The sequence below is a fragment of the Salvelinus namaycush genome, unplaced genomic scaffold (genome assembly GCF_016432855.1).
Source record: "Salvelinus namaycush isolate Seneca unplaced genomic scaffold, SaNama_1.0 Scaffold48, whole genome shotgun sequence".
Taxonomy (NCBI): Eukaryota; Metazoa; Chordata; class Actinopteri; order Salmoniformes; family Salmonidae; genus Salvelinus; species Salvelinus namaycush.
This window is the reverse complement of record NW_024061175.1, coordinates 533,734-560,723: the sequence shown is the minus strand read 5'-3', so window position 1 is coordinate 560,723 and position 26,990 is coordinate 533,734. Positions and strand designations below refer to the sequence as shown.

Below are 26,990 nucleotides of genomic sequence, written 5' to 3'. Positions count from 1 at the left end.
TGGAGCCCAATGGTACAGCATGGACTGCAGCGGCTAGGTAGACTCCAATGGTACAGCATGGACTGCAGCAGCTAGGTGGAGCCCAATGGTACAGCATGGACTGCAGCAGCTAGGTGGAGCCCAATGGTACAGCATGGACTGCAGCAGCTAGGTGGAGCCCAATGGTACAGCATGGACTGCAGCAGCTAGGTGGAGCCCAATGGTACAGCATGGACTGCAGCGGCTAGGTGGACTCCAATGGTACAGCATGGACTGCAGCAGCCAGGTGGAGCCCAATGGTACAGCATGGACTGCAGCGGCCAGGTGGAGCCCAATGGTACAGCATGGACTGCAGCGGCCAGGTGGAGCCCAATGGTACAGCATGGACTGCAGCGGCCAGGTGGAGCCCAATGGTACAGCATGGACTGCAGCAGCTAGGTAGACTCCAATGGTACAGCATGGACTGCAGCGGCCAGGTGGAGCCCAATGGTACAGCATGGACTGCAGCAGCTAGGTGGACTCCAATGGTACAGCATGGACTGCAGCAGCTAGGTGGAGCCCAATGGTACAGCATGGACTGCAGCGGCCAGGTGGAGCCCAATGGTACAGCATGGACTGCAGCAGCTAGGTAGACTCCAATGGTACAGCATGGACTGCAGCAGCTAGGTGGAGCCCAATGGTACAGCATGGACTGCAGCGGCCAGGTGGAGCCCAATGGTACAGCATGGAGGACTGCAGCAGCCAGGTGGAGCCCAATGGTACAGCATGGACTGCAGCAGCTAGGTAGAGTCCAATGGTACAGCATGGACTGCAGCGGCCAGGTGGAGCCCAATGGTACAGCATGGAGGACTGCAGCTTGAATGTTGAAAGGCAATTTGTCAACGATACCACTCTTTTCTGGAGAAAGTGTTGCTCGCATGATGTGAGTGTGCAGTGTTGGGTACAGAGAGCTCTTTCCCAAGTTCATTGTTAGTCCGTCCCACCCTGCACCATATTAGCCCATCGTCTAAGTAGCTCAGGACCCTGACTCCTGCTCAGAGAAGGGGGTGGCTAGCGCTTCGCTTAACAAGGCAGATGTCAGGTATTTCCTGTGCGCCGGTAGAATGGGAATACGGTGAATCAATAGTTCTGTTGTACTGACTGAAGGACGGTTTTGATTGGCTGTATTTTGAAGGGCTGGCAGATTCAAGCACTGTGGTGCAGAGGGGTTCTCTATAGTGTTGTGGTGCAGAGGGGTTCTCTGTAGTGTTGTGGTACAGAGGGTTCTCTGTAGTGTTGTGGTGTAGAGGGTTCTCTGTAGTGTTGTGGTGCAGAGGGTTCTCTGTAGTGTTGTGGTGCAGAGGGTTCTCTGTAGTGTTGTGGTGCAGAGGGTTCTCTGTAGTGTTGTGGTACAGAGGGGTTCTCTGTAGTGTTGTGGTGCAGAGGGTTCTCTGTAGTGTTGTGGTGCAGAGGGGTTCTCTATAGTGTTGTGGTGCAGAGGGTTCTCTGTAGTGTTGTGGTGCAGAGGGTTCTCTGTAGTGCTGTGGTGCAGAGGGGTTCTCTGTAGTGCTGTGGTGCAGAGGGTTCTCTGTAGTGTTGTGGTGCAGAGGGTTCTCTGTAGTGTTGTGGTGCAGAGGGTTCTCTGTAGTGTTGTGGTGCAGAGGGTTCTCTGTAGTGCTGTGGTGCAGAGGGTTCTCTGTAGTCCTGTGGTGCAGAGGGTTCTCTGTAGTGTTGTGGTGCAGAGGGTTCTCTGTAGTGTTGTGGTGCAGAGGGTTCTCTATAGTGCTGTGGTGCAGAGGGTTCTCTGTAGTGTTGTGGTGCAGAGGGGTTCTCTGTAGTGTTGTGGTGTAGAGGGTTCTCTGTAGTGTTGTGGTGCAGAGGGTTCTCTGTAGTGTTGTGGTGCAGAGGGTTCTCTGTAGTGTTGTGGTGCAGAGGGGTTCTCTGTAGTGTTGTGGTGTAGAGGGGTTCTCTGTAGTGTTGTGGTGCAGAGGGTTCTCTATAGTGTTGGGGTGCAGAGGGGTTCTCTGTAGTGTTGTGGTGCAGAGGGGTTCTCTGTAGTGTTGTGGTGCAGAGGGTTCTCTGTAGTGTTGTGGTGCAGAGGGTTCTCTGTAGTGCTGTGGTGCAGAGGGTTCTCTGTAGTCCTGTGGTGCAGAGGGTTCTCTGTAGTGTTGTGGTGCAGAGGGTTCTCTGTAGTGTTGTGGTGCAGAGGGTTCTCTATAGTGCTGTGGTGCAGAGGGTTCTCTGTAGTGTTGTGGTGCAGAGGGGTTCTCTGTAGTGTTGTGGTGTAGAGGGTTCTCTGTAGTGTTGTGGTGCAGAGGGTTCTCTGTAGTGTTGTGGTGTAGAGGGTTCTCTGTAGTGTTGTGGTGCAGAGGGGTTCTCTGTAGTGTTGTGGTGTAGAGGGGTTCTCTGTAGTGTTGTGGTGCAGAGGGTTCTCTATAGTGTTGGGGTGCAGAGGGGTTCTCTGTAGTGTTGTGGTGCAGAGGGGTTCTCTGTAGTGTTGTGGTGCAGAGGGTTCTCTGTAGTGTTGTGGTGCAGAGGGTTCTCTGTAGTGTTGTGGTGCAGAGGGGTTCTCTGTAGTGTTGTGGTGCAGAGGGTTCTCTATAGTGTTGTGGTGCAGAGGGGTTCTCTGTAGTGTTGTGGTGCAGAGGGTTCTCTGTAGTGTCGTGGTGCAGAGGGTTCTCTGTAGTGTTGTGGTGCAGAGGGTTCTCTGTAGTGTTGTGGTGCAGAGGGTTCTCTGTAGTGTTGTGGTGCAGAGGGGTTCTCTGTAGTGTTGTGGTGCAGAGGGGTTCTCTGTAGTGTTGTGGTGCAGAGGGTTCTCTGTAGTGTTGTGGTGCAGAGGGGTTCTCTGTAGTATTTTGGTGCAGAGGGTTCTCTATAGTGTTGTGGTGCAGAGGGTTCTCTATAGTGTTGTGGTGCAGAGGGTTCTCTGTAGTATTTTGGTGCAGAGGAAGCGGCCTCCATATGGTGTCCCTCTTGGGCGATGCTGCTCTCCACCTCTTCGGTAGGACTGAGAGTGTTTGTTCCTCCACTCATGAGCAGGTGCAGCATGAGTCTGGGTTTCTTGGCATCCCAGTTGTGGCCCTAAAGTCTTCGAAAGTCAAGTGAACAAACAGATCACCGACCATTTCGAATCCCACCGTACCTTCTCCACCATGCAGTCTGGTTTCCGAGCTGGTCACGGGTGCACCTCAGCCACGCCAATGTCCTAAACGATATCATAACCGCCATCGATAAAAGACAGTACTGTTCAGCCGTCTTCATCGACCTGGCCAAGGCTTTCGACTCTGTCAATCATCTTATTCTCATTGGCAGACTCAACAGCCTTGGTTTCTCTAATGACTGCCTCGCCTGGTTCACTAACTACTTATCAGATAGAGTTCAGTGTGTCAATCGGAGGGCCTGTTGTCCGGACCTCTGGCAGTCTCTATGAGGGTGCCACAGTGTTCAATTCTCGAGCCGACTCCTTTTCTCTGAATATATCAACGATGTTGCTCTTGCTGCGGGTGATTCTCTGATCCACCTCTACGCAGACGACACCATTCTGTATACATCTGGCCCTTCTTTGGACACTGTGTTAACAAACCTCCAAACGAGCTTCAACACCATACAACACTCCTTCCGTGGCCTCCAACTGCTCTTAAATGCTAGTAAAACGAAATGCGTGCTCTTCAACCGATTGTTGTTCGCACCCGCCCGCCCGACTAGCATCACTACTCTTGGCAGTTCTGACTTAGAATATGTGGACAACTACAAATACCTAAGTGTCTGGCTAGACTGTAAACTCTCCTTCCAGACTCACATTAAGCATCTCCAATCCAAAATTAAATCTAGAATCAACTTCCTATTTCGCAAAACAAAGCCTCCTTTAACTCATGCTGCTAAACATACCCTCGTAAAACTGACCATCCTACCGATCCTTGACTTTGGCGATGTCATTTACAAAATAGCCTCCAACACTCTACTCAGCAAATTGGATGTAGTCTATCACAGTGCTATCCGTTTTGTCACCAAAACCCCATATACTACCCACCGCTGCGACCTGTACGCTCTGGTTGGCTGGTCCTCGCTACATATTCGTCGCCAAACCCACTGGCTCCAGGTCATCTATAAGCCTTTGCTAGGTAAAGCCCCGCCTTATCTCAGCTCACTGGTCACCATAGCAACGCCCACCCTTAGCACGCGCTCCAGCAGGCATATTTCACTGGTCACCATAGCAACACCCACTCTTAGCACACGCTCCAGCAGGCATATTTCACTGGTCACCATAGCAACACCCACCCTTAGCACGCGCTCCAGCAGGCATATTTCACTGGTCATCCACAAAGCCAACACCTCCTTTGGCCGCCTTTTGGAGACTTATATCTCCCTCACCAACTTTAAGCATCAGCTGTCAGAGCAGCTTACCGATCGCTGCAGCTGTACACAGCCAATCTGTAAATAGCCCATCCAACCAACTGCCTCATCCCTATATTTGTTTTTGTTTTTCTGCTCTTTTGCACACCAGTATTTCTACTTGCACAACATCATCTGCACATCTATCACTCCAGTGTTAATATGCTAAATTGTAATTACTTCGCTACTAATGGCCTATTTATTGCTTTACCTCCTTACTCCATTTGCACACACTGTATGCAGATTTTTCTATTGTGTTATTGACTGTATGTTTGTTTATCCCATGTGTAACTCTGTGTTGTTTTTTGTCGCACTGCTTTGCTTTATCTTGGCCAGGTCAAGAGTTGTAAATGAGAACTTGATCTCAACTGGCCTACCTGGTGAAAATAAAACATGAAAATAAACAACAGTTACATTTTCACCTTCTAGGTCCTCAATCTAAACTTCCTGGGCAGCATTAACACATCCAATTTGAATGAGATCTGCTGATTATTCCAGCAGTGGGGCGTATTCCTTGTTAAATGTAAGATTAAATAAATCAAATAACTGCGGTATATCCACTCCAGTCAGCAGATGGCGATGTGGTTTTTTTCAGGCCATGCTGCCAGTGTGACGTATAATCTAGTGGACGGGACACTTCAACAACAACAGCGAGTCAGTCACTTCAGTAGCTTGCTAGGCGACATGGCCTAAACGTTCAAGCTTTTTAGACTGTTTCAGTGCGTATTTGCCTATGTGTTTTAGACATACTTCTGTTTTATAGCTAGTTGCCACATTTATTTTCATATTTACATTGTTAGTCAGGCAGATGCCTTAAATTTGCCTAGCGCTAGGCTAGTCGCTAATGCTAACTAGCTAGCTAACATCCCCGACCATGAGTTCACTATTCTACTCTCCTCCTGCTAAAGAAGAGGGGGTCTGCTGGACGGAGAAAGAGGGTCTGTGGCTGAACATTGTCTTGAAAGAGGAGAAGGAGGAAGAGGATGTTACAGTAAAAAAAGAAGTAGAGGATGAGGCTGTTACCCTGAAAGAAGAAGAGAAAGACGCGTTCAGAGTTAAAGAGGAGGAGGGTGTTACAGTAAAAGAAGAGGAGGATGCCGTTTTTGGAGTGAAGGAGGGAGAGATAACTATCACATTGGAGGAGGAGAAGGAAGAACAAGAACAGGAGGAGGAGACAGGAGATCTGATTAAGACCAGTAAGTACTGTCTTAAAAACAGGAGCACAAACTATTGATGAACTGATGCGTGGTTTTAAAGCAGCGTTCTACTGAATGTTGATGCTTGAATATGTTATTATTTAATGTAGGAATTGATAACTACACTGTAAGATGTGTTTACCACCAAAGAGCGGGTCACCAACAAAACCTTAACAATGGATTTACAAGCAAATTCACAACTTTAATGTCACTCAGAATTGACAAACAAGATATAAATGACACGGGATGTGTGTTGCTATAGTAACCATGGGGAGTGATGTGTGTTGCTATAGTAACCCGTGGGGGGGAAGTGAACACCCAGACAGTGGACATCTTTGAAAACAAAACCAGGAAGCTACTTCATCGTTACCCAGAAAGGATTTGATGTTGAGATTAAGAACGGCTGCATTGGCCCTTTAATGTAAGATACATACGGCTTCTTATGTGTTTTATTTATCCAACATAACTACCTTACCGTGAATGATTTATATTAAAATAGTCAACAAGAAACAATAATAATATTAACTACGACTGCATACACCCTTCTAGCTAGCTGACCACCGATTTTCATTGCAATTCTTGTAAGTTAAATTAGGTTATGAGTGTTTTATTATAAAATTTGACTGTGAAAGACCACATTTAATTAATATCCAACTTTTAACCTCTGAAATATAGCTAACGGGTTTGCTAATGTTGCTAGTTTAACGTAGTTGCTAAATGTTGATAGAACTGCTTAGTAACCAAAAAGGAAAGAAATTGTGAGTGTTAGATAATACATATCACGAAAACAGATGAATGTTGTCAAGCTATAGACAGATAATAAAGCTCAGCCTATAAACATGACATTATCTATTATTATAGAGCTCTGCTCAGCCTATAAACACGACATTGTCTATTATTATAGAGCTCTTATTATGACATCATGACATTCCCTGAGAAATTAGATTTGGAGCTCTACATCATTTGTTTTTAAATCTCAGAATGGTGAATGGGAGTGTGTTAAGATCTACTAAATTTACTAAATTTAAGATTTACTAAATGACTAGATTGACTGTGTGATATTAGGTTGCTTCTTGTGTAAATTTTTTCCGTCTGGATTTTAATCATGTAATGTTATTTTTAATGATGTAATGTTGTGAAGACTGACCTCGGGTTATTGAGGGATCTAGTCTGGATTAAACCACATAGGAAAGCAGTTTTATTATGTGGAGATTTCATTCAGGTCTCTCTTTAGTATTTTAACAAATGACTCTGTCTTTGGCAGGAGAGAGACCAGACTCTCACTCTGACAGCAGAAAGAGTCCTTCAGAGGAACCAGACACAGAGACGCCCAAACCAGCGAGACGACACCACTGCTCCTACTGTGGAAATAGTTTTACCCGATTACTACACCTGAAAGCACATGAGAGAATACATACAGGAGAAAAGCCCTTCCACTGTTCCCAGTGTGAAAAGAGTTTTAGGTGGTTAACGAGTCTGAAAAAGCATGAGAGGGGACACACACAAGAAAAGCTCTACCAATGCTCCCTGTGTGGAAAGAGTTTTACCAAGTTAGGGGGTCTGACTAGGCATGAGAGGACACACACAGGAGGGGATAAGACCTACCACTGCTCCCAGTGTGGAAAGAGATTTAACCGGTTAAGGCATCTGAATAAGCATGAAAGAATACATACACAGGAGGAGAAGACCTACCACTGCTCTCATTGTGAGAAGACATTTTCCCAGTCAGAGGACCTGAAAGCACATGAGAGAATAGAGAGACTGTGTTCTGACTTGTGTTTTTGACTGAGAATTTGTGTTTCTGTTGTTTTGTTTCTTGTGTCAGAACCTAAAGCCACACCTGTGTCGTTGTGGTTGTTGTCAGTGACTCTGTTTGTTTAAGGGATCAGCTTAATATTGTTGTCAGTGACTCTGTTTGTTTAAGGGATCAGCTTAATATTGTTGTCAGTGACTCTGTTTGTTTAAGGGATCAGCTTAATATTGTTGTCAGTGACTCTGTTTGTTTAAGGGATCAGCTTAATATTGTTGTCAGTGACTCTGTTTGTTTAAGGGATCAGCTTAATATTGTTGTCAGTGACTCTGTTTGTTTAAGGGATCAGCTTAATATTGTTGTCAGTGACTCTGTTTGTTTAAGGGATCAGCTTAATATTGTTGTCACGTTCCTGACCTGTTTCTGTTAGTTTTGTATGTGTTAGTTGGTCAGGACGTGAGTTTGGGTGGGCAGTCTATGTTTTCTGTTTCTATGTTTGTTTAAGGGTTGCCTGGTATGGCTCTCAATTAGAGGCAGGTGTTTGGCGTTTCCTCTAATTGAGAGTCATATTAAGGTAGGTGTTTTCACACTTGACAATTGTTGTCAGTGACTCTGTTTGTTTAAGGGATCAGCTTAATATTGAGGAAAGAATGTTGCTTCCATCAATGTAATTGTCTGCATCATTTCCAATCCCCCATATATTTTTGGGGGAAATATATACACTGCTCAAAAAAATAAAGGGAACACTAAAATAACACATCCTAGATCTGAATGAATGAAATATTCTTATTAAATACTTTTTTCTTTACATGGTTGAATGTGCTGACAACAAAATCACACAAAAATGATCAATGGAAATCAAATGTATCAACCCATGGAGGTCTGGATTTGGAGTCACACTCAAAATTAAAGTGGAAAACCACACTACAGGCTGATCCAACTTTGATGTAATGTCCTTAAAACAAGTCCAAATGAGGCTCAGTAGTGTGTGTGGCCTCCACGTGCCTGTATGACCTCCCTACAACGCCTGGGCATGCTCCTGATGAGGTGGCGGATGGTCTCCTGAGGGATCTCCTCCCAGACCTGGACTAAAGCATCCGCCAACTCCTGGACAGTGGTCTCCTGAGGGATCTCCTCCCAGACCTGGACTAAAGCATCCGCCAACTCCTGGACAGTCTGTGGTGCAACGTGGCGTTGGTGGATGGAGCGAGACATGATGTCCCAGATGTGCTCAATTGGATTCAGGTCTGGGGAACGGGCGGGCCAGTCCATAGCATCAATGCCTTCCTCTTGCAGGAACTGCTGACACACTCCAGCCACATGAGGTCTAGCATTGTCTTGAATTAGGAGGAAGCCAGGGCCAACCGCACCAGCATATGGTCTCACAAGGGGTCTGAGGATCTTATCTCGGTACCAAATGGCAGTCAGGCTACCTCTGGCGAGCACATGGAGGGCTGTGCGGCCCCCCAAAGAAATGCCACCCCACACCATGACTGACCCACCGCCAAACCGGTCATGCTGGAGGATGTTGCAGGCAGCAGAACGTTCTCCAGGACGTCTCCAGACTCTGTCACGTCTGTCACATGTGCTCAGTGTGAACCTGCTTTCATCTGTGAAGAGCACAGGGCGCCAGCTTTGCCAATCTTGGTGTTCTCTGGCAAAATGCCAAACGTCCTGCACGTGTTGGGCTGTAAGCAGAACCCCCACCTGTGGACGTCGGGCCCTCATACCACCCTCATGGAGTCTGTTTCTGACCGTTTGAGCGGACACATGCACATTTGTGGCCTGCTGGAGGTAATTTTGCAGGGCTCTGGCAGTGCTCCTCCTGCTCCTCCTTGCGCAAAGGCGGAGGTAGCGGTCCTGCTGCTGGGCTGTTGCCCTCCTACGGCCTCCTCCACGTCTCCTGATGTACTGGCCTGTCTCCTGGTAGCACCTCCATGCTCTGGACACTACGCTGACAGACACAGCAAACCTTCTTGCCACAGCTCGCATTGATGTGCCATCCTGGATGAGCTGCACTACCTGAGCCACTTGTGTGGGTTGTAGACTCCGTCTCATGCTACCACTAGAGTGAAAGCACCGCCAGCTTTCAAAAGTGACCAAAACATCAGCCAGGAAGCATAGGAACTGAGAAGTGGTCTGTGGTCACCACCTGCAGAACCACTCCTTTATTGGGGGTGTCTTGCTAATTGCCTATAATTTCCACCTTTTGTCTATTCCATTTGCACAACAGCATGTGAAATTTATTGTCAATCAGTGTTGCTTCCTAAGTGGACAGTTTGATTTCACAGAAGTGTGATTGACTTGGAGTTACATTGTGTTGTTTAAGTGTTCCCATTATTTTTTTGAGCAGTGTATATCAAATTAACCTGAAGATTTACTCTGGTGGCGAAGAAGTATAATACACCTAAACTAACAAAACCGGGCTGATAAACTGGCTGGTGTCCATGAGTTAATAAAACATGTACTTTATACATTTGTCATAAATGACCTGCATTGATGAGACACACAGTGTGGATGAACGATCAGTAGTCGACAAGGTAAAAATAGCACTCCCAAAGAAGATGCATTTTCCAGTTAGATACCAACTTGAAAGAGGGAATTTCAGCATAAAACTCACATGAAAAACTGAGATTTGGCAAATAACATTTAAAGAGAGGCTTATTTGACGCCAAACCAACAACAGTAGTTACTAAAACATAAATTGCTAATGTATGATTTAAAATGTGGATTTTATGATGTAATGTCAACTTTATATATTTCAATCCCGGGACTATTCAATTTTGAACTCACCCACAGCAATTCTCCATAAATCTGCTGTGGATTACCCAGAATCCCGAAATAAATTAATACATATGTGATAATTCAAAAACATAACTGGTTGTGCTTATAGGGAACCAGATCGTGAACACAACTAAGTTACTAAGTCTTTAACCACACTGTATTGTTACACTGGTGAGTAAAAACTCATGCTTCCTACACTAACTTTTTGTCTGAACATTATAATATATATTTTACGTCACACTAGCGTCATTGTCTTAAAGTCGCACATCTCCATCGCAGTCAGAGGTTCAGACTGAGCGTTACCCACTCCAGTCAGCAGTTAGCGGTGTGCGATTTTAAGGCAATGCTGTTAGTGTGACGTATGATCTAGTGGACGTAACGCAATGCTGTTAGTGTGACGTATAATCTAGTGGACGGAACGCTTCTTTCAGCAGCAGCAACAGTTAGTCAGACACCTCTGTAGCTTGCTAGCCAAAATAGCCGAACCCATAAAGCTCTTTAGACGCTTTAGTGTATATTAGCCAATGTATTTTAAACCCTCGTCTGTCGTCTAGTTAGTTATCCTATTTCATTTCATATTTACGGTGTTGTTGTTATTATTCAGCTGGCGGGCTTGTTAAGTTAGCATTAGCCTAGCTAGCTAACATCTCCGACCATGAGTTCACTAAATGACTCTCTTCCTGCTGAAGAAGAGACGGTCTGCTGGACGGAGAAAGAAGCTCTCATCAAAGAGGAGGAGGAAGAGAAGGATGTTACAATACAAAAACAAGTAAAGAGTGAGGCTGTTACAGTGAAAGAAGAAGAGAAAGACGTTACAGTGAAAGAAGAGGAAGACGCGTTCAGAGTGAAAGAGGAGGAGGATGTTACAGTGAAAGATGAGGAGGATTCCGTTTTTGAAGTGAAAGCGGAGGAGGGGGAGATTACGGTCTCATCGGAAGAAGAGGAGGAGGAAACTGGATATCTGGGCCCGATTTCCCAAACGGAATTTAAGGCATCCAGTGGTTCTAAAGATGAACTTAGCCATAAGATGGTTTTGAGAAACCGGGCCGTGATTACCACTGGTAAGTACTGTATTAAAAACAGAGGTACAAACTCTGCAGTTGTTGAACTGATGTTTGGTGTTAAAGGGGAAATCGGCAATTGCTACATCCATATTTTGACTTTTAAATTATTTATTTATAGCCATTGATTCTTGAAGAATATAACACATGCCTCATGAGCTTAGTTCAACTGTTGTACCCCATCAGAACCCCAAATAAGCTTTTTTTACTCCAATGTTTAGAAACAATGTAAATCAACACTGTATAGCCTCAACGTGGTTAAAACTATAATGTTGATATCATGGATGGTCAGTCCTTGCATCCATAGATCTGTCTATGAATTTGAGAGTAGTTAAATGTCTCCAGCCCCATCATCATCTTATTACCAAAACAGTGGTGGAATGACTGCTGTGTTATTGTTTCAACTGCAGATTGGTTGATTGATGTGTTTTTTTTTTAAAGGGACAACCTAGTATTTAAACAGCAACAAAATGGCTGCCTTGAGACTTGGTTTGGTTAACAGCTGAGGGATGGGGGCTGGAGAAATGTAACCACTCTCAAAATCATAGAGAATGCTATTGTAGCATTCTCTAGCGACCTCGTCAAGAAGTTCAGACATCTTGGCGTAACAGTTATAAGGTGTTGGCTTGACAGTCGCTGGACCCAGGTTTGAGTCCAGCTCAGGGCGACCCCCCGAATTCACTACACTATGAATACAAGGACTGGCCACGCATGATGTCATAATGATAGTTTAACCAGGTTTCTAGGATATATAGTATATTCTAGAATTCATCCATGATGTCATAGTGATAGTTTAACCAGGTTTCTAGGCTATATAGTATATTCTAGAATTCATCCATGATGTCATAGTGATAGTTTAACCAGGTTTCTAGGCTATATAGTATATTCTAGAATTCATCCATGATGTCATAGTGATAGTTTAACCAGGTTTCTAGGCTATATAGTATACTCTAGAATTGCCAGTGAAGATTTCCTGTGGGGGCAAATTTTTAGAGCTGTTGATAAGTCATTGTATAATATTCAGCCAATTTTTTTTATGCCCTTACATTAAAGGCAAGACATACCTAGATTCAATTACATTAATGAATTGGTTTGAAACCTTTGTTTTAAACCCTTCTCAAAGTTGGTGCCTTGGCGGATTTGTAAAAAATGGTTTATCATGAATCACTATTTACTTATTCATTTAAATGTAACCTTTATTTAACTAGGCAAGTCAGTTGTGAACAAAATCTTATTTACAATGACTGCCTACCCCGGAAGACGCTGGGCCAATCACGGTCGGTTGTGGTACAGCCTGGATTTGATCCAGGGTGTCTGTAGTGGCGCCTCAAGCCCTGAGATGCAGTGTCCTCTGCGCTACCTTGGAGCCCCAAAATCATGTTCTAGTGCTGTCCCCAACTAAAATACATCTTGGTCAACCAAGAGTCATCTGTTCTTTCTACCAATCGCCCCATGTGTTTTTATAAAATCTATATGTACTGAACTTGTCTGATGCTTTAAGCACGCTGTTTGATTAAATAAATTATACACACAAATTACTAAAGGGAGCCAGTCATCAATATAACCTGACCAGAGGGAGCCGGTCATCACTATAACCAGACCAGAGGGAGCCGGTCGTCAACACAACCTGACCAGAGGGAGCCGGTCGTCAACATAACCTGACTAGAGGGAGCCGGTCGTCAACATAACCTGACCGGAGGGAGCCGGTCGTCAACATAACCTGACCGGAGGGAGCCGGTCGTCAACACAACCCGACCAGAGGGAGCCGGTCGTCAACATAACCCGACCAGAGGGAGCCGGTCGTCAACATAACCCGACCAGGGGGAGCCGGTCGTCAACACAACCCGACCAGAGGGAGCCGGTCGTCAACATAACCCGACCAGAGGGAGCCGGTCGTCAACATAACCCGACCAGAGGGGGCCGCTCGTCAACATAACCCGACCAGAGGGAGCCGGTCGTCAACACAACCCGACCAGAGGGAGCCGGTCGTCAACATAACCCGACCAGAGGGAGCCGGTCGTCAACATAACCTGACCAGAGGGAGCCGGTCGTCAACATAACCCGACCAGAGGGAGCCGGTCGTCAACATAACCTGACCAGAGGGATTCCCCCCTCCCCCCCTCCGCTGCTGGACTTCGTAAATTCTGCCGTTCTGCTCCTGAAGTTTTCAGTAATAGTCTACAGATAGATAGACTAATAGACTAGTAATAGACTACACCATCAGTCTGCAACCTTTTCCAGTTGGAGTGCCAATTTATCTGACCATTTCTACCAATCTGCGTGCCAGTTATGATTTTCATATGCACATTTTACTGGAACAGTTTCATTTAATTTATAATAGTATCTCAAAATTATTGTCTGTGATTAATCTACAATCTATCTAAATGAAAATTATACAAATCTAAATAACTTTTATTGCCATTGCCAACTATGTAAAAAAAATAGCCTACATAAAGCCAACAAATAAAAACATTGCATTCTGCAGGTAGAAAATATCCTGATGGAAATAAATATCCTAGAAATCACATTGGCTGCAAATGGCCTGTCTACTACAAACTTGAAACATTGTATCAACTATCAACTGGGTCAGGAAACTCGGATAGCAAGCTTGCAACATTATATGAAATATTCTAGGCCCTCAGTTTCCTGCTCCAGTGAGTTCTGGACAGTAATCAGGTATTTTATGACATTTCCACTGGATCAGAGCATTACATTTTTCCCTTTTATGCCGTGTGTTTATCGAAATGGCGAGAGCTGGAAATATTTTACAAAAATACTTTGAGGAACTATTGTCATTCGCAATTGATTGTGATTAGACTTTGTTTACTTGCTGTTTGGAGGTGAAGAAAAAATTACTTTGAGAAGCTCCACAACTCATTAGTGGTGCAGCGTTAAGACAATGAGAAATACTATCAGACATCCCCAAATGGGCACATTTACAGGTCTACATTTGTGTGCAGGCCAGTTAGACTAGTCCTACTTCTATGTGTAATCAGGTGTACGTCCTTACTCAACATTGACAGGAGTGTTTCAAACAAAAGACAATTAATAAATTGACCAAACTGACGCATCTTGCGGGGTCAGGTCTGGGTGATCTGCCATGGGCCGTTTCATTTAGTATCCGTTTGGGTCGGCTGGGGAATGATTGTATTTCCCCATAGTATGTTGTTCCGAAGTTGACCAACTGAAAGGGAGTGTAACTTTGATTATAATTACTCTTCCCTTAAAACTTCTTAAGGACTGGGGGTGCTGTTTACACTTTTGGGGAAAATCGTATCCAATTTAAACGGCCTCGTACTCAATTCTTGCTCGTACAATATGCATATTATTATTAATATTGGATAGAAAACACTCTCTAGTTTCTAAAACAGTTCTAATTATTTCTCTAAGTGAAACAGAACTCTTTTTACAGCCCATTTCCTATCCGGAAGTGAGATTTCCAATAGCGAGGTCTCTCTTCAAGAGCTTGTCTATATAAGGGCATGTCACTTATGACTGTAGAAACACGTCATACACCTTCCCCTGGGTGTCATGCGGAAGTGAGAGCAGAAATGACTTGATTATCTCGTTCTGGGATTGAATACAACCTCTTGGAGTGAGAGGTCCGCCATTATTTGTTTTTGGAAGGCGCGAAGTTGGACCTGGAATCGCCTCCTGGAAAACCGTCGTTATAGGTGAATATGATCTCCGGCTTCGATATTATTTGATACATGTCACAATATCATCCTAAAGTATGTTTTTTCAATATAGTTTAATTATATTATTGAAATTTATTCGGGACTTTAGACGTGATGCGTTGGAGGAATTTGTTCAAGAAGGAGAGGTTAGCGCCGCACGGCCAGTGTGCTTGCTAATTCAAGAGGGAAATAGTTCGTTCTGGATCCAAACAAAGACGCTTCTGAACAAAGGACCCCTTGTACAACATTCTGATGGAAGATCAACAAAGATAAGGACTCAATTTGGGATGCTATTTCATATATCTGTCGAACTGTGCTATCGCTACCGTTTGCATTGAATCAATGCTGTTGTGTGATAGCTATTGTAGTAAGCTAATATAACGATATATTGTGTTTTCGCTGTAAAACACTTCAAAAATCGGAAATATTGGCTTTATTCACAAGATCTTTGTCTTTCATTTGCTATCCACCATATATTTCTCTGAAATGTTTTATGATGAGTAATTAGGTAGTTGACGTTGGTGTCTGTATTTACTCTGGCTACTCCCGTGCTATTTCTGACTGTAGCTATGATGGTAGCTATGATGGTAGCAGTAATGTAAAACTGATTTATAGCTCAAATATGCACATTTTTTGAACAAAACATAGATTTATTGTGTAACATGTTATAGGACTGTCATCTGAGGGAGTTGTTTCTAGGTTATTTATTAGTTAGGTTGGTTCTAGGTTAGTTAGGTTGGCTTTGTGCATGCTACCTGCTGTGAAAAATGGTGCTGTGAAAAATGTCTGTCCTCTTTTCTATTTGGTGGTGAGCTAACATAAATATACGTGGTGTTTTTGCTGTAATACATTTTAAAAATCGGACATGTTGGCTGGATTCACAAGATGTTTATCTTTCAAATGCTGTATTGGACTTGTTAATGTGTGAAAGTTAAATATTTCTAAAAAATATTTTTTTGAATTTCGCGCTCTGCCTTTTCAGTGGAATGTGGGAGGAGTTCCGCTAGCGGAACGCCAGTCCTAAACAGGTTTTAAGGAGGGAATCGAGGTTCAACACCTGTTTGTCCCCGCCCTTTCCTGGGTTGGTGAAGAGCGGCATTACGTTTTAAGGAATAAATCCAAGCCTCACTCTCATCACCTGTGGACGGTGGTGCTTCCAGCGAGGCGTGGATTTAATAGTATGTTGTACCTAGTTTCCCTCCTTCAGGGAACAGTAGTTATAGTCATAACGTTACACTTGTCATATGATGAACTTCAACTTAAATACTGGATCTTGCTGTCGGACAGTTTTTTTGTATTCTGAAATGCAACTGTTTTCATGGGCACAGAAATACTAAATCATTTCAGAGTTTGCTAAATCCAATGGTTTTTAACTGAGTCATCTTGTAATCCAAGATGGTGTAGCATTAAGACCTGTTTGTTGTAAATGGTATGTATTTTTCGTCTTTTTTTGTATATATTGCAATATATTTAAATCTTTTTCCATTTTTAAATTAAATATACCTTCCGGCAACCCGCCTCACCCAATATGATACGGATCAGCTATTTTTTTTTTCATACCTTATAGCTAGAACCTCCATCAGCAGCTAGCCATCAGAAGCTAACCAGCTAATTAGCTACTAGCTATTTAGTCATTGTTAGCCACTGCTAGCGGCCTTTACCTTTTTAGCTCAGACACCAGCCGCTTTTAGCCTGGATAACACCTGCCAGTCTGCACAGCGCGATATCAACCCTGAGCATATCGGACTGTTTTTCTCCATTACATCACCGTATTCCTGCCGTAAGCTCTGGACCATTACACCAGATAATCGCAGCTGGCTAGCTGCTACCGAGTGGCCCAGCCCCGAAGCTAGCCTTGAGCCAGGCCCATCTCCCGGCCTGCTCAGTGGACCCTATGATCACTCGGCTACACAGCTGATGCCTCCCAGACTCTTCACTAAGACGACTAGAAGCCTCTACATCACCGGATTCCTGCCGTAAGTTCTGGACCTTTGCACCGGATTGGCTACAGTGCCTAACACCCTTGTCCCGACGCTAGCACCAGTTAGCCTCGAGCCAGGTGCATCTCCCGGCTAGCAAACAAAATTACTCCAGCTACAATACCTCTTTTGCCAATTGGCCTGGACCCTTTGTCGACACGGAGCACAGCCGATCCATCACGACTGGTCTGCCGACGCAATTCCGTCCGATGTGCCCTCAACCGGCCTTTGCCAGACGTCGGTGACGCCCTTGTCCCGAAGCTAGCACCAGTTAGCCTCGAGCCAGGCGCATCTCCTGGCTAGCGTAGTAATGACTACCTAGCGGCTTCCCTGGTTCATATATTGCTGTTCACTGGACCCTATGATCACTTGGCTACATAGCTGATGCCTGCTGGACTGTTCATTTATCACGGTTCTCCATTTTGTTTATTTAGTTTCTGTTGGCCCCAGCCTCAAACTCAGGCCCTGTGTGTAGTTAACTGACCCTCTCAGCCCATTCATCGCCATTTTATGTGTTTTTGTTGTTTTAGCTGATTAACTGTTGTCTTACCCGTTGTTGTCTTATCTAGCTCTCCCAATCAACACCTGTGATTGATTTATGCCTCGCTTTATGTCCCTCTAATGTCAATATGCCTTGTATACTGTTGTTTAGGGTAGTTATCATTGTTTTATTTTACTGCGGAGCCCCTAGTCCCACTCAACATGCCTCAGAGAACTACTTTGTCCCACTTCCCACACATGCGGTGACCTCACCTAGCATAACTGGTGCCTCCAGAGATGCAACCTCTTATCGTCACTCAGTGCCTAGGTTTACCTCTACTGTACCCACACTCTACCATACCCCTGTCTGTACATTATGCCTTGAATCTATCCTACCACACCCAGAAATCTGCTCCTTTTATTCTCTGTTCCCAAAGCACTAGACGACCAGTACTGATAGCCTTTAGCCGTACCCTCATCCTACTCCTCTGTTCCTCGGGTGATGTAGAGGTTAACCCAGGCCCTGTGTGTCCCCAGGCGCTCTCATCTGTTGACCTCTGTAACCATAAAAGCCTTGGTTTCATGCATGTTAACATCAGAAGCCTCCTCCCTAAGTTTGTTTTACTCACTGCTTTAGCACACTCCAACCTTGATGTCCTTGCCGTGTCTGAATCCTGGCTTTGGAAGGCCACCAAAAATTCAGAAATTTCCAGCCCCATCTACAACATTTTCCGTCAAGATAGAACTGCCAAAGGGGGAGGAGTTGCAATCTACTGCAGAGATGGCCTGCAAAGTTGTATCATGCTTTCCAGGTCTAAACCCAAACAGTTCGAGCTTCTAATTTTAAAAACGAATCTCTCCATAAATAAGTCTCTCACTGTTATAGACACCCCTCAGTTCCCAGCTGTGCTCTCGACACCATATGTGAATTGATTGGCCCCATCTATCTTCAGTTTGTTCTGTTAGGTGACCTAAACTGGGATATGCTTAACCTCTCTAGGAGGTGTGGGACGCTACCGTCCCACCTGGCCAACATCCAGTGAAATTGCAGAGCGCCAAATTCAAAAACAGAAATACTCATTATAAAAATTCATAAAACATACAAGTGTTATACATCAGTTTAAAGATTAACAGTTACCAGCCAAGTAGAGGAGTTACACAAGTCAGAAATAGCAATAAAACTAATCACTTACCTTTGATGATATTCATATCGTTGCACTCACAAGACTCCCATTTACTCAATAAATGTTTGTTTTGTTCGATAAAGTCTCTCTTTATATCCAAAAACCTCAGTTTTGTTCAGTAATCCACAGGCTCAAAGGCAATCACAACATCCAGACGAAAAATCCGAATAGTATCAGTAAAGTTTGTAGAAACATGTCAAACGATGTTTATAATCAATCCTCAGGTTGTTTTTAGCCTAAATAATAGATAACATTTCAAAGGTAAACAAGAACGGCGCATTCTGGGACACTGAATGGTTCACTCATTCAGAGTGGTCTTACTCTCTCAATTTTCAGAATACAAGCCTGAAACAATTTTTAAAGACCGTTGACATCTAGTGGAAGCCATAGGAAGTGCAATTTGAGTCCTAAGTCAATGGAATCTGTATAGGCAGTCAATGGAAAAATATAAAAATCCCACTTCCTGGATGGATGTTTCTCAGGTTTTCGCCTGTCATATCAGTTCTGTTATACTCACAGACATTATTTTAACAGTTTTGGAAACTTTAGAGTGTTTTCTGTCCAAATCTACCAAGTTTACTTTGGGCACGCTTTTCATCCGGAGGTGAAAATAGCGCCCCCTACCCTAGTGAGGTTAACACCCCCGCCGTCCTACAATCCAAGCTAGATGCCCTCAATCTCACACAAATGATCAAGGAACCCACCAGGTACAACCCTAAATCCGTTAACATGGGCACCCTCATAGATATTATCCTGACCAACTTGCCCTCCAAATACACCTCTGCTGTTTTCAATCAGGATCTCAGCGATCACTGCCTCATTGCCTGCATCCGTTATGGGTCCGCGGTCAAACGACCAGCCCTCATCACTGTCAAACGCTCCCTAAAACACTTGTGCAAGCAGGCATTTCTAATCGACCTGGCCCGGATATCCTGGAAGGATATTGACCTCATCCAGTCAGTAGGAGATGCCTGGTTGTTTTTTAATTGTAATTTCTTCACCACCTTAAATAAGCATGCCCCTTCAAAAAATGTAGAACTAAGAACAGATATAGCCCTTGGTTCACTCCAGACCTGACTGCCCTCGACCAGCACAAAAACATCCTGTGGCGTACTGCACTAACATCGAATAGTCCCCGCGATATGCAACTTTTCAGAGAAGTCAGGAACCAATACACACAGTCAGTTAGGAAAGCAAAGGCTAGCTTTTTCAAACAGAAATTTGCATCCTGTAGCTCTAACTCCAAAAAGTTTTGGAACACTGTAAAGTCCATGGAGAACAAGATTCCTAAAGATTGGAAAGCTGCCACGGTCATCCCCCTCTTCAAAGGGGGTGACACTCTAGACCCAAACTATTACAGACCTATATCCATCCTGCCCTGCCGTTCTAAAGTCTTTGAAAGTCAAGTTAACAAACAGATCACTGACCATTTTGAATCCCACTGTACCGTCTCCGCTGTGCAATCCAGTTTCCGAGCTGGTCACGGGTGCACCTCAGCCACGCTCAAGGTACTAAACGATATCATAACCGCCATTGATAAAAGGCAGTACTGTGCAGCCGTCTTCATCGACCTGGCCAAGGCTTTCGACTCTGTCAATCACCGTATTCTTATCGGCAGACTCAATAGCCTTGGTTTCTAAAATGACCGACTCGCCTGGTTTACCAACTACGTCTCAGACAGAGTTCAGCGTGTCAAATCGGAGGACCTGTTGTCTGTACCTCTGGCAGTCTCTATGGGGGTACCACAGGGTTCAATTCTCGGACCGACTCCTTTCTCTGTAAATACCAACGATATTGCTCTTGCTGCGGGTGATTCCTTGATCCACCTCTACGCAGACGACACCATTCTGTATACATCTGGCCCTTCTTTGGACACTGTGTTAACAAACCTCCAAACGTGCTTCAATGCCATACAACACTCCATCCGTGGCCTCCAACTGCTCTTAAACGCTAGTAAAACTAAATGTATGCTCTTCAACCTATCGCTGCCTCCCCCCGTCCAGCATCACTACGATTCTGACTTAGAATATGTGGACAACTATAAATACCTATGTGTCTGGCTAGACTGTAAACTCTCCTTCCAGACTCACATTAAGCATCTCCAATCCAAAATTAAATATAGAATCTGCTTCCTATTTCGCAACAAAGCGTCCTTCACTCACGCTGCCAAACATACCCTCGTAAAACTGACTATTCTACCGATCCTTGACTTCGGTGATGTCATTTTCAAAATAGCCTCCAACACTCTACTCAGCAAACTGGATGCAGTCTATCACAGTGCCATTCGTTTTGTCACCAAACCCCATATACCACCCACCACTGCGACCTGTATGCTCTCGTCGGCTGGCCCTCACTACATATTCGTCGCCAAACCCACTGGCTCCAGGTCATCTATAAGTCTTTGCTAGGCCGCCTTAACTCAGCTCACTGGTCACCATAGCAACACCCACCCATAGCACGCGCTCCAGGACGTTTATCTCACTGGTCATCCCCAAAGCCAACATCTACTTTGGCCGCCTTTCCTTCCAGTTCTCTGCTGCCAATAACTGGAACGAATTGCAAAAATCGCTGAAGTAGGAGACATATGGGCAGCTGTACACAGCCCATCTGTAAATAGCCCATCTAACTACCTACCTCATCCCCATGTTTTTATTTACTTTTTTTGCTCTTTTGCACACCAGTAATTCTACTTGCACATCATCATCTGCACATCTATCACTCCAGTGTTAATTTGCTAAATTGTAATTACTTTGCTACTATGGCCTATTTATTGCCTTACCTCCTTACTCCATTTGCGCACACTGTATATAGATTTTTCTATTGTGTTATTGACTGTACTTTTGTTTATCCCACGTGTAACTCTGTTGTTTTTTTGTCGGTCTGCTTTGCTATATATATGAGAAATATACAAATAAAATCTTTACTTTATTGACAACACCCAAATGGATACTGTCATTAACGTGGTTCTTCAATAATTACTTATAATTCTTCAAACATATTAAACAGGACATTCAAACGAGCCTTACAATTATAATCCAAAGTAGTGTGAAATGCACTCATAATCAACCTGGAAATAGAGGTTACTCCCCTGAGTTTTCCCCCATTCACATTCAGAATACATTGTGAAAAACTAAAAGCTTTGCTCACCATTTTTGCTCCAGGCAGATATACTACATCCATAACTTGTGGTTTCCTCATTAGCAGATATACTACATCCATTACTATCGGTTTCCTCATTAGCAGGGAGGTGTTTCTGCAATCAAATTGTGTGCGCATCGCCCTCCTGCCGCAATTTTAGCAAACACAGAAAGGGGCCTATATTGGAGACCAAAAGTCATCTGACACACTGCTTATAGTTTCAACAACATGAATAACTTATTTCTAGTCTACAATCATCGATCTTACTACTAAAATATGACTATTCTTGCTCATTTTAAGACAATTGTTAAATAATTTTTACATTCATTACAGACATCAATTGTTGTACAACATCATGGCTACGCTGTTGGCATCACCTTTTTACAGTGGATTTTCACTTTTGTGGGCCTTTAATCATCTGACTTTGTTGTTCACACAGGAGAGATACGGGACTATCGTGGATCCTCTGGGGATCCTCAACAACATCATGATGCTGACAAGGCAGAGAAGAGTCTCTCCAGATCAGAACGCCTCAATAAACACCTGCAGAGATCCACAGGGAAGAGAACTCACTGCTGCTCTGACTGTGGGAAGAGATTCACCTCATCAGGCATTAAAATTCATCAAAGGATCCACACAGGAGAGAAACATTATAGCTGTGATCAATGTGGGAAGAGTTTTACTACATTTGACTCTCTGACAGTACACCAGAAAATACACACAGGAGAGAAATCTTATAGCTGTGTTCAATGTGGGATGAGTTTTAAAGCATCTAGCAATCTGACTACACACCAGAGAACACACACAGGAGAGAAACCTTATAGCTGTGATCAATGTGGGAAGAGTTTTACTACATTTGACTCTCTGACAGTACACCAGAGACTACACACAGGAGAGAAACCTTATAGCTGTGTTCAATGTGGGAAGAGTTTTACTGCATCTAGCAATCTGACTACACACCAGAGAACACACACAGGAGAGAATCCTTATAGCTGTGATCAATGTGGGAAGAGTTTTGTTACATCTAGCTATCTGACTATACACCAGAGAACACACTCAGGAGAGAAACTATATATATGTGATGAATGTGGGAAGAGTTTTACTACTTCTGGCCATCTGACAGTGCACCAGAGAACACACACAGGAGAGAAATCATATAGCTGTGATCAATGTGGGAAGAGTTTTTGTCAATCTGGTGATCTGACAGTGCACCAGAGAACACACACAGGAGAGAAACCGTATAGCTGTGATCAATGTGGGAAGAGTTTTACTACATCTGGCTCTCTGACTTTACACCAGAGAACACACACAGGAGAGAAACCTTATAGCTGTGGTCAATGTGGGAAGAGTTTTTGTCAATCTAGTAAACTGACAGTGCACCAGAGAACACACACAGGAGAGAAACCGTATAGCTGTAATCAATGTGGGAAGAGTTTTGTTACATCTAGCTATCTGACTATACACCAGAGAACACACACAGGAGAGAAACCTTATAGCTGTAATCAATGTGTGAAGAGTTTTGTTACATCTGGGCAGCTGAATGTACACCAGAGAACACACACAGGAGAGAAATCTCTTAGCTGTGACCAGAGGTAATCTGATAAAAGATCTCTGACTAAACATTAGAAAATACATGAAGCAGTTGTTTCATGATCTCAATTAATTAATTTAACATTGTAGTAGGAGTATTTTAATGATGTCACAATGTAGAATGTTTTAACATTGTAGTAGGAGTATTTTAATGATGTCACAATGTAGAAGCCTAAACGTTTGTCCCCTGTTCTATTGATTTCAACATGATATGGATATTATTAGCCTCAGGGGAAAAATCCAGGCTCTGAATTGAATGAGTACTATTTATGTGATTTAGTAAGTACACATTATTCCCAGATTCAGTGTGGTTTTTGAGCTGCTAGTTTTAACAGGACGTGCAACCTCATCTCCCTCCTGTCGCATAAATGATTTTAGCATGATATCGATTAGTTATGACAAATTAGTGTTGCGTTCCTTTGTTTAGCGACCCCTACATTTAAATGCATTCCAACATCACGTACAACCTGATTTCCCCCCTAATCGATATCAGTGATTTATTGCTACTTGTCAAAACAACAGGGTTTCTGGTGCTTGTGCAGTTTATAAGGAGCTTGTTTAAAAAAATACAAGAAATATGATTATTGTGGCAGATGTTTGTGTAAATAGCACATGTTATGTTTAGGTTTTCAATTCATCCCAAACTGTTTCTGCATATTGGTTATTGATTTGGACATGTTAAAACTGTGTTTTGACATTGAGGCTATCCCACCTAGCAAAATGTAATTGAAAAGACATTGAAAATAAGACTGCAATCAACAACACATTTTTATTTTATGTTTTATTATACCATGCCTTACCATTAAGTTAATTATTGACAATACATATTATCAAAGGGGTGTACATTTGGTTTTGGTAATTCATGTTTACAATTCATGTAACTTTTTAGTAATCATAATTATTTATGCAATCAACTGACAATTTTCGGGTATAAATATATTGACATTGTTGCCCTTCTTTTAGAATAGCAGGGTTCATTCTCAGATGTGCCAACCCAAATGTACTAGAGCATGACATTGGGGTCTGGGCCCTGATCCAACAACATGCCTAACGAGTGATCCCTGTAAAGAGAGAGAAGCTTCGCAGTGAGGTGGAAAGTTACTACGGATATTGCAGGAGTTTCCTCTTGAAATCAGACAAGTCTGTTGTAAGGACAACTTGGTTGCTGATTGTCTCAAGAGTTAAAAAGATTTGTGGTTTGCGTTTAGACGGTGCGTTGCCATGGATCACAATTTATTTTGACTGCACGTTTTTCCGTATTGGAGATGAGTTTTGTTTGGGCTCATGAAGCATTGTAGTTGATAATGTGAAATGGAAATTGTTTTCTGTTGTCCAACAAAAATATAGGATATATTTTTTGTCTTAAGGGGGAAGGTGTTACAGTCTTTGGTTTTTCCATTTATGTTTTGAGGTTGGACTTTAGCACGTATAGCTCGTTAGCACGTAGGACACACTGATTGGTGTCACCTCGTTAGTCAGTATGTGTTACACCTGTGCTGGCTTGTCCATCTTGTTAGTGGGAAGGTGTTTCACCTGAGCTGGTCCAGGTTCTATTTAAGAGTGTCTGGCCCAGTGCTCCAGTTGTCTTGATAGATGTGGAGAGTCAACACCGGTAGTTGCTCCACTTTCTGTCTTTAAGTTTGTTGTGGGTTTTTCTTTTGTTTGCCTCTTCTTGGGCAGATTTAGTGCGTCTCATGGTTGGTGTCTTTTAGGTCCCAGTTGTTGTTACTAGTCAATTTTCATTGGACACCCCCATAGTGACTTTCAGAGCCCATCCTAAAAAACAAACTTATAATTTTGGATTGGATATTTTAATATTTTAATCAATGGCATTTCCTTAGGATGCTCATTAGTCTTTAAGTTGGTATTATTGTTTTTTATCCTCTTATGTTTGTGTACTAAATATTCCTGTTTATTTTCATAGTTTTTTCCTGTGAAGCCATTGTGTTGCATGTCTGAAATGTGCTGTATAAATAAAGCTTGATTTGATTTGAACATATTGCAAAACAAATTAACCCAATGACTGACCAATCAACAGACTGATGGTCCATCTTAGTATGAAAAACAGTATCACTTTTCCAGCCTGCTGAAGGTGTGGTGGAGAGGTAAACACCACCCCCGGCTCTACCAGGGGCTTGAGGTGGTCTCCCACAGCTCTGCTTATGTCATGTTCTGTGGCCTTGCCGTTCCATTTCATGACTGCCCCTGCAACACAGAAAGAAACACATTTAGTCATATTATATAAAACACTCAAAGTAATGGATATGATGCATCTATGGCCTCAGTTACACCTGGCACCTAAATGTAACTTCTGTCATCTGATCACTCCAAGCTGCATTGGTGGTAGAAATTCTAACCAATCAGGAGAGACTTTGCCATTTCTTCAAACAATCAACCTTTATTTGATAAGAATTGCAATAATGTAGCTGGTCAGCCCTACATTCTGAGGTGGAAGGCCGAGAGCTCGATGACACAAGGAGTTCAGAAGCCTTATATAGTCAAACTATCTTGTGCATATAGAAAACACGTGACCTTGGTATATGTCCGTGTGTGGAGAACGAGACACAGACTAACTGTGAATTGGTCGTCTCGTTCTGTAGCAACAGCTAGTTATTCTAGTTTTCCAGTGAGGTGTCAAAACAACAGGAAATCACTCTAGACACAGTTCCTCTGAAGTAGATCAACGGTTCCCTGAATTGGGGCGAGCTCCTTTGGCCTGTCTGTCTAGAGGGTGTGTCTGGAACTAGTCTAGAGATAAATCAGATCCAGCCTGAACTGTGTGATGTAGTAGGGAGTTGTAGTTTCTCAAGAGATAAATCAGACCCAGCCTGAACTGTGTGATGTAGTAGGGAGTTGTAGTTTCTCTAGAGATAAATCAGACCCAGCCTGAACTGTGTGATGTAGTAGGGAGTTGTAGTTTCTCAAGAGATAAATCAGACCCAGCCTGAACTGTGTGATGTAGTAGGGAGTTGTAGTTTCTCTAGAGATAAATCAGATCCAGACTGAACTGTGTGATGTAGTAGGGAGTTGTAGTTTCTCTAGAGATAAATCAGACCCAGCCTGAACTGTGTGATGTAGTAGGGAGTTGTAGTTTCTCTAGAGATAAATCAGATCCAGCCTGAACTGTGTGATGTAGTAGGGAGTTGTAGTTTCCAACAAGCCAATAATATACATAGTTTAGCGCATAAAACGTATTTAACTACAGTGACCATAATCCACTGCGTGCCTACTTGGCTTGTCTGTGTTTCTTTTACACCTGCTCTGTAAAAGAGACAGAAGAATGCACGATGGTCAATGCAATCAGGGATCCTTGGGACATCCCTACCCTAACCCCTAACCCCTACCTTAACCATTTTAAATGTAAACTTCAATGGGCTTGGGACATCCCAAGGATGTATCTCTACCTGAAATTGAAAATACATTATCTAAGTGATAGATAGTTGGTATTCAGCAGTCATAAAGCCTGATTTCCTTCAATGAACTACTAAAGTAGTGATTTTGTCAGACAGCATAGACAGCAGCTCTACACTTTATTGATTGACTGATCCATTCATCCTTCCATCCCTCCTCAGCCTTCCTCTCCTCTGAAGACCCAGTGAGGGTGGAGCTCAGTCAGAGAGCTGTTGAGGGACTGGTTAGGAAGAACACTTCTACAGCCAGAGAGGTCAGAGGTCAATATTTATGTCCCCTTAGTGGTTCATCACGTCAGCTAAAGGTAATATGTTCCATCATCTATGTTTATTTACATTGTAAATAAATTGTTCACTGATATTGGTGTAATTTCTCACCCCCTTTAGCTGT

At 43.4% G+C, this 26,990-nt stretch overlaps 1 protein-coding gene across 1 annotated transcript; it reads left to right on the top strand.

Moving 5' to 3' along the window:
- Positions 1–703: 703 nt before the first annotated feature.
- Positions 704–7,469, top strand: LOC120041575 (zinc finger protein 436-like). Its single transcript, XM_038986447.1, has 3 exons — positions 704–737; positions 5,460–5,546; positions 6,811–7,469. The coding sequence occupies exons 1-3, from the start codon at positions 704–706 to the stop codon at positions 7,329–7,331; spliced, it is 642 nt and encodes a 213-aa protein (XP_038842375.1). The 3' UTR covers positions 7,332–7,469.
- The last annotated feature ends 19,521 nt before the right edge of the window (positions 7,470–26,990 follow it).